The sequence below is a fragment of the Bactrocera dorsalis genome, unplaced genomic scaffold (genome assembly GCF_023373825.1).
Source record: "Bactrocera dorsalis isolate Fly_Bdor unplaced genomic scaffold, ASM2337382v1 BdCtg113, whole genome shotgun sequence".
Lineage (NCBI taxonomy): Eukaryota > Metazoa > Arthropoda > Insecta > Diptera > Tephritidae > Bactrocera > Bactrocera dorsalis.
In genome coordinates, this window is record NW_026038164.1 from 1 (window position 1) to 8,481 (window position 8,481).

Below are 8,481 nucleotides of genomic sequence, written 5' to 3' on the forward strand. Positions count from 1 at the left end.
CTGAAAATGGAGGCAGGGAAGAGGACTTTGTGTTTGCCTCTAAGTCATATTTCCAGTACGCAAAAAATCGGATTAAAATTAAATTTACATTTTAATTTAATATTATTATATTAAAAACAAAATTAATATTAAAAATTATTTTTTAAATGTATAAATAAAAAAACATGTCCAAAACAAAGTAAATGTTTAAAACGCTTACTAATTTCATTAGAAATACGTGTTTTTTAAACTTTTTCAAAACGTGTTTTTAAGCATGTAAAAAACGTGTAATTAAACGTGTAAACACTTATTTTTATATGTAAATGCTGACTGGGTATTGTCACTTTCTTTCTTACTTGCTTCCATGTTATATTCTCCTGTTTGTCATCGAAGTGATCGAGTTTTTGTTCGAACCAGTTCTCTTGCGGTTCTGGTGTGTCGTCAGGTCTTATTAGCTGCTTGCTCGGTTCATCAATAGTGTAAAGGGCACTACGACGTGGTCCGAATGCCTTTACATTATCAAGATTATTAAAAGTAAATATCAACAAGCAGATTGTCGTCAATTGCAGGTGACCAATGATAAGGATCGATAAACTCCCGGACATTCCTAGTCCAAACTTCGTTTACGCTATTCTAGATAAATGAACTATATTTACTTTTTACAACTGTTTATTGACTTTGTTAAATATTTCTTTGATTATGTTTGTTTTTAATTAGTTTGAACATATTTGCTTTGCTCTTTAATTAAAATCAATGTAATCCTCACTTTAATTAACAATTGTTTTGTTTTTCACAAATATATTTTTTGTTTATTAAACCGGACACTATACTCCGACCAAAACTGTAAATACATACATACGTGTATGTGGCTTGCTTGGTGTCAAACTCGTAATTGGCTCTTTAGAGATATGACACTGGTTTTATAAGGTTTATTTGGTTCAATACAAAGACCAGAAAAACAGTTCTTCGTATGCTGCTATTAGTATTATAAATAGACTTTCAAAGAATGCTCTCTTATATTAAGAGTTTTCTCTTGAACTTAGATTGTAGAAATCAAATAAGTAAAAAATAAAGATAAGGACCATTTCGTCCACAGAAAAATACAAAAGCAAAAGAGACGCTGGCTTTCTTTACAATTGCTAAGAAAGATCGACAGGTCGCGGTTCATTTGTGACTTTGGTCGTCGCATGATGGGGACACGCTTAAAAATAAATAATGATCTATATAAAACTCTAGACAATTTCAATCAGTCGTCATTATCTTAGATTTAAATACCATTTACAATTCGCTGAAAACTTACATTTTTTTTAAATATTACATTTCTATTGTGGAGGTTTGTTCAAAGAATAACAGAAATTTTAAAATTAAAATTTCGCGGGTTGGAAGAGTACGATTGACATTTTTATTTACTTACATTACTTTTTTACTGCTTTTACTTTTTTTATTTTATTTTTATTTTTTACTTACTTATCAGCTGTATTCATTGCTTACTTTGTCTGTATCAGCTGCTATGGTTAGACGTGTCTAGTTTGACGATTTTTGTTTGTTAAAGAAATGGATTCAAGAATTTGTTCGTGAACTCTTGACCGAAGCAATACTGTAACGATACCGCAGCCACCGTATTCGCCAAGCATGATCCCGTATGACTTTTTCCTATTTTCAAACATAAAAATAACCTTCAATGACTGTCGTCTATAACAAAAATCGTGTTTGAGAAGCCTTTCGACGATTGAAAGAAGCTCTGGCATAAGTCTTGTTGCATCTCAGTTCATTGTTTAATTACGTTTTATTTTTGGTAAAATATAGCTGGACGAGACAAGGACTGAGGCGAGTAGGCTCTTGTGGCGTTTACTACGGTGGAGAGCAAATTTGGTGTGGGATTGGTGGTGGGAAAGAGACTCCGTCGCCAAGTATCTTAGGCATAGCAGTCGGTAAATTCAGTCTCCACGACGAAACATCCCCAAATGGGTGGAGGCTGATCGACTTCATCGGGGACCGAAATATGGTTGTCTGTAGTACTAGGTTCCAGCATAGAAAAATTCACCAAGCTACCTGGCTGTCTCCGGATCGAGAGGCCACCAACCAGATCGATCATGTTGTGATACGAGTAGACGGAAGACACATCTGCAGTGTTTTAGACGTGTGCACGCTCCGAGATCCTAACATCGATTTGGACCACTATCTTGTTGCAGCCAAGACAAAAAACGCACGTCAACAAACACATGAAAGGTTCGACGTCGAGAAGCTGCAATCATAACAGACAACCGAAATGCGTAAGTACTAAGAGCTTAGCAAGCTAGCCGACAGGGGTAATGCTCGAAAATTCTACGAAAAAATGCGGCGACTAACAGAAGGTTTCAAGACCGGAGGATACTCTTGTAGAATCATGAAAGGTGATCTAGAGACTGATGCCCAGTGCATACTGAAAGTATGGAGGTAACACTTCTCCAGCCTGCTTAATAGCAGTGAATATAACGCCAGGAGAAAGCGAGCCCCATTCCCCAATCGATAAGGATGGAGCAGCCGTTCTATCGACCGACCATAAAGAAGTTCGAATAGTAATTACCCGTCTGAAGAACAACAAAGCGGCGGGAGCCGATGGATTTCCGGCCGAGCCATTCAAACACGGCAGCGAAGAACTAATAAAAAGCATACATCAGCTTCTTTGTAGAATGTGGTCGGACGAAAGCATGCCCAACGATTGGAATTTAAGTGTGCACTGCCCAATCCACAAAAAGATAGACCCCACAATCTGCGCCAACTTCCCTTGAATAAGCCTCCTCAACATCGCGTATAAGGTTCTACCGAACATATTGTGTAGAAGATTAAACTCATTGAACCTTATCAGTATGGCTTCAGGCCTGGCAAATCAACAACTGACCAGATATTCACTATGCGCAAAATCTTGGAAAAGATCCGTGAAAAGAGAATCGACACACACCACCTCTTCGTCGATTTCAAAGCTGCTTTTGACAGCGGATGTATAAGCTGACGTTGAGCAACTCAAAAAGGTCCGTCGGAATCAGGAAGGACTTCTTCGAGCCGTTCGAAAGCACACGAGGTTTCAGATAAGGCGACTTCCTTTCGTATGACTTCTTAAACCTACTTTTGGAGAAAATAATTTAAGCGGCAGAAGAAAACAGAGAAGGTACCATCTGATGATATTGATATCATTAACAACCGCGCCGTTAGTTTTGCTTTCTCTAGACTGGATAAGTAAGCAAAGCAAATGGGTCTGGCAGTGAACGAGGTCAAGACGAAATATCTCCTGTCATCAAACAAACAGTCGTCGCACTAGCGACTAGACTCCCTCATCACTATTGACAGTCATAACTTCGAAATCGTAGATAACTTCGTCTATCTTGGAACCAGCATCAACACCAACAACAACGTCAGTCTCGAAATCCATCGCAGAATATCTCTTGCCAGGTGCTACTTTGGAGTAAGCAATTAAGAAGTAAAGTCCTCTCTCGATGAACAAAAATCAAAGTTTATAAGTCACACATTATTCCCGTCTTGAGAGAGAGAGAAGGTTCTGCGAAAGACTTATGGTCTTTTGCGCTTTGGCTATGGCGAATATCGCATTCGATGGAACGATGAGCTGTATGAGATATACGATGGAATTGACATCCATCCATCCACTCCGTTGGAAATACCAGGTGGAGAAGGACCTGGCTTCGCTTGGAATTTCCAATTGGCGCCACGTTGTGAAAAAAAGAAACGACTGGCGCGCTGTTGTTAACTCGGCTATAATCGCGTAATCAAAGGGTCAGAGAGTATTTTTACCTAGTTTTATTAATGCTAATGCGTTATCTAGAAATCATATGGACTCTCGTAACATGTTGCTACAGACTATCAAATTTTGTTCAAGATAAGTATAGAGTTAAGTATATAATAGAATGATAAGCCGAGTTGAAATCCTGACTGTCTCCCAATCCGTTTGTCTCTAAAAACTTAAATAAATATTAAGATATTTTAAACTTTGTGTTCCTTGCCATCCACAGAGGCTACGGATAGCAATTAGGCAGAATCGGACTATTGCCACCCCTTTCAAAAAGGCATTAAATGAAAATCTATATATTTTTTTTGACTCTCTATTGATTCTATATTCGTGACGATCCTTCGAAAAACTGTTACTGTGCTTTGAAATTACTACTTCCGTAATGGATATTTTAATTAACTCATAAAATTAACTTTTTTATATTTATGTAAAAAATATATGTATGTATGTATTTACAAATAGGGTATATATTCGATAGAGTTTGTTCAATTACATTCGAATTTGATTTGGTATAAGCGTAAAATAAAAACGAATTAATTCTCTCAATAAACCTTATTTCCGACTATGTATTTAGGCTGACTCCAACTTGAAGTTCTCCAGCAATTGGGCAAGATATTTTATAATTTTATTACGTGCCTCTACAAGTTGTGGTGGATCGGATTTAGCAGGCTCATACATATTGGCGCAGTGAGCAGTACCTAAAATCAAATAAGAAAGTATTAAACGATATTGTTATACATCTGTAATAGGTGCTAACACACCTTCGATATAAATTGTGGGCAATTTCGGATTCTTCGATTTAGTCAAGCCGAGTGCATGCCATGGATCAATAGAGCCGTGTACGTAGAGCACATTTGTGGTGTTGGGTTTCAGTGCGCCATAATTTTCGTTTGTCTGTGAGACAACTTGCTCTAAGTATTTCGAGTCCATACTGTATGAGATAGTTAAAGGAAACAGTTAATTTGAAAATAGTGTGTAGTTAACGGGGTTGGTACCTCTCTGAGTAAACATCCATGCACTGCTTAATGAAAAAATCAACCGCAAAGCGGTCACCAAACGTGTCACTCTTATTATTCGAGGTTTGATAGAAACCAAATTCATTGCAAGTCTGATAGGTCCACTGCCGACTGCCATTACAGGCTTTAGCATCCCAAGAAGTTTCTTTTAGCTCAGCGATCATTGTATCATACTTGTAATCTAAACATTTCTCTTTTGACTCAGTCAAAAGCATATCATTAACCACACCGAGACGAGCAACCGGTGGACCAATGGTAGTATTGACCATTACGTTGCACAGCTGTTGAAGATAATTAAGCAGTTATGTTGTAAGTTCAAAAATATATCATTTTCAATTTCAAAAACCTACATCATCGATCGTATATTTGGCACTAGGTCTGTTGTCCTTGTTATATTGTACAACACCAGCAAAGTTGCCAGCCAAAGATTCGAAGAAGTTGGACATGTCCAATGGATTATTTATGGAGTCTTTGATAGGTGTGCAGGTTCTGAAAGAAAATCAAACGTTTAAAAAAGGTGAAAGGTTGAACCTTTAGCATGCTAAATACTTGAATTTCTCATCCAAATTACGTTGTCCGATCATGTGACGTGTTAAAATTTCGACTTGTGCAAATGCACGACCCACAGCTTCTAAACAATCGGTGGAGTATGTGGCCAAGGAAGCTTTCACCACCTCAAAATACTCTGTAAAGATATTTAAAGGGGGTTTAGTGGTGTATATATGTAAGTAAAATACTAAAGTCCAACACAAAAACAAAAAAGTATTTTTCTACAAATTGTAAATGTAATAACATTCTTATTCTCATGCTCTCTTTTATATTTGGTTAATTTACAAGGAAGTTGGAAGTAGGTTTCACTCTTATCATTTTTAAAAGTTTATTTATAGATTATTTATGTATCGAAGTGAGTAATTTTGTCTTAAAATATTATAATTAACAAACTTGTATTGCAATCATAAATGAAGACTTGAGCGATGAAAAACAATTATCGAAGAAATTAGTCGAACTTTCAATCCATGCATATTTCTGATATTATAACACCCTTTAAAATCCATGAACAGTTTAAACGCTGCTTGATAAGCTCTGCAATACTATTTAAAAAAATATTAATCTTACCTTTAAAATCGACTTTAGCCAATAACGGCCCACTTGAACTTATAGCACCGTGTATTAGATTAGGGAACTTTTCACGTGCCCAAGCTGCCAGTGAACCCGGGTAAGAACCACCGAAAACTATCCATTTTTGATTATCATTCATGCTGTATTCTTTCTTCATGCTGCGTATAAAGTTAGCCAAATCCGAAAGCGCTTGTTCTGAAGTCAGATATACCAGATTCTTTGTGGAGAGATCACTACAAAAGAACATAAATAAAATTATATAAACTTAAATGCCGGAAAGCTTTTTACTAAGTACTCTCACCTTGTGGGATGACTTTTACCATAAAAGCGATGCTCCAACTGGAAACAAAGCGCACCGAAATGTTCCGCATATTTAATCCAAGCGCCTTCGGACATCCAACGTTTCGATGCCTCTCCCTCGCCGCCGATCATTAGAAAAACTGGTGCTGTGCTGTCATTGCGATAGAACTCATCATTCACAAAATAACGCTGTAGAAACATAATAAAAAATTTACATGTATATAGCATGTAGTATATTTATGTACATATACATACATATGTGAATATTCATATATCGAAGCATATTCGCAATCTTACATACCTGCTTCCAAGTGAGTTCCTTGTTCTTTTGACCAAAATGATCCAGCTTTTGCTCAAACCATTTGTCTTCCGGTTCTGGCTTGCGTCGCAGTGACTCGAACTTGCTCGGCTCGCCTAGAAAGCCATCATCGTAACGCCCATTACGGAATCGACCCAATGCACTGGTCTTATCAATACTTGCGATAATAAACAACAACAAAACAAAACTCAAACGCAATAGATAAGCCGTGTGCCTAGGAAAGGCTCTATTTGCAGTGGCCATCTCGTCTCTGACCCGTTCTACGAGTACAATAATGTCTTTGTAAATATGCCAATCGTTGTTGTTGTTCTATGTTTTATTGAAGTTGTTTGTTGTTATTATTCTGTAGAAGAGCAAAAAAAGGTAAATCAAAATGTATTTAAATTTTTAGTGTCAACAAACTAAAGTGTTCAAATTACTCGCAAGCACACAGTGGCGTTGTTTATAGAAAATAAATTTATATACACAAGTGAGGTTATCGCTACATAGTGATTACTATGCACAAATGGCAGTCGGACAGTTAAAAGCAAAACAGCGGTAACAACACAAAGTATGCACCAACAATTTGTCCTCTTACAAGGCAATATTGATTTTCCTTTTAATTTTAAATGCGCAGATTTTATTTGATAATATAATTTGCTAAGGAAAAAGAAAATTGTGTTGAACTACTTATTACCTGTCAAAATCCTATAGAAATTACAAATGAGCACGTCTACTTAACGCGATGTCTACGAAACGAATGACGAGCTGAGCGGTTTTGTTGTCGTTGAGCTACTACTCTTCCAGCTATTCTCCGTGAAACAGATGCTCTTGAATATACATACATATGTAAGTATGAATTTATATATCGGCATATGTCGTGTTATGATGACGGAGAGGTTCCACGACATTCTAGTGCACGGAGACAAATCTAATACATCGTACCGTGTACTCCGCTTGACGCTCTTAAAATGCTTAAAGTGATATATTATATTATATTATATGTATGTATGTATATTAAAAAAATTGAAGATTTATATTAAATACAATATCTCTTTACTAGAAGCTCGAGCGAGCTTTCTTCTTCCATTCCACGAATTCTACATCGCCTCCGATCAGCTAATATATTTTAAAGGAAAATATGTGTACCCTTGATCAAAACAAAATTTTTACGCATTTTATTACAAATGATCGGCTTTAAAATATTCTCCTTTTGAGTCAAAACATGGATGTCTAACGCTTAGTGTTTCCAGCAAAAGGCTTTTAATGGCTTCAATGAACTCATGGGTTAGATTTTTCAGATTCGAAAAGAGTTTTCAGTTTCAGAGGGCGCCAATTCAGACGAATACATTGGCTGATCGAGTACTCCCATCTCGAGTTTGTCTAAAAAGTCAGTCACAATTCTGCTAGGGTGGGACCGCGGTATAGTATTCCTTATTGACCGTTTGACCCTCAACAAGGGAGGTAATCGAAGAAAACAATGAGCATCACCCAGATTTTTGACCTACTTTGTAGTGGTTTTTTCGGTTTCGCCTCTTTTTTGGAGCGTCAATGGTTATATTATTGGTGCCTCCAAATGTTATTGATACAAATTCATAAAGAAATAAGCTCGTCATTTTAGTACTATTGTCTAGAGGTGACTGCTGATGGGTGTCTCCAAAGGTTTAATAATACTACTCAACAACTTTTATATTTTATGTACTAGGGAGACCCCACAATCTGCATCAGCTGGCGTGGCAACGTCGCATATAAGGTTCTATCGAGCGTACTGTATGAAATATTAAAACATACCGTCAACAAACTGATTGGACCTTATCAGTTTGGCTTTAGGCCGGAAAAATCAACAACTGACTGCATATTCACCATGTGCCAAGTCTTGGAAAAAACCGTGAAAAGAGAATGGACACGCGCTGCCGCTATGTCTGAATTTGGTATCCTCTCAAAACTAATACGACTGTGTAAACTGGTAACGGCAAATACCGCAGTCG

At 37.0% G+C, this 8,481-nt stretch overlaps 1 protein-coding gene across 2 annotated transcripts; it reads right to left on the minus strand.

Moving 5' to 3' along the window:
• Window positions 1-4,207: 4,207 nt before the first annotated feature.
• Window positions 4,208-7,341, minus strand: LOC105233422 (putative serine protease K12H4.7). Of its 2 annotated transcripts, none has more exons than XM_011215509.4 (9): window positions 7,191-7,341; window positions 6,497-6,857; window positions 6,197-6,384; window positions 5,893-6,128; window positions 5,326-5,461; window positions 5,127-5,265; window positions 4,756-5,057; window positions 4,522-4,691; window positions 4,208-4,458 (listed from the first exon to the last, which is right to left on the minus strand). In XM_011215509.4, the coding sequence occupies exons 2-9, from the start codon at window positions 6,755-6,757 to the stop codon at window positions 4,331-4,333; spliced, it is 1,560 nt and encodes a 519-aa protein (XP_011213811.2). In that variant the 5' UTR covers window positions 6,758-6,857; window positions 7,191-7,341; the 3' UTR covers window positions 4,208-4,330. The 2 variants fall into 2 exon arrangements, with proteins under 2 accessions (XP_011213811.2, XP_029409331.2); XM_029553471.2 differs by lacking the exon at window positions 7,191-7,341 and adding an exon at window positions 6,934-7,031.
• Between the last annotated feature and the right edge of the window lie 1,140 nt (window positions 7,342-8,481).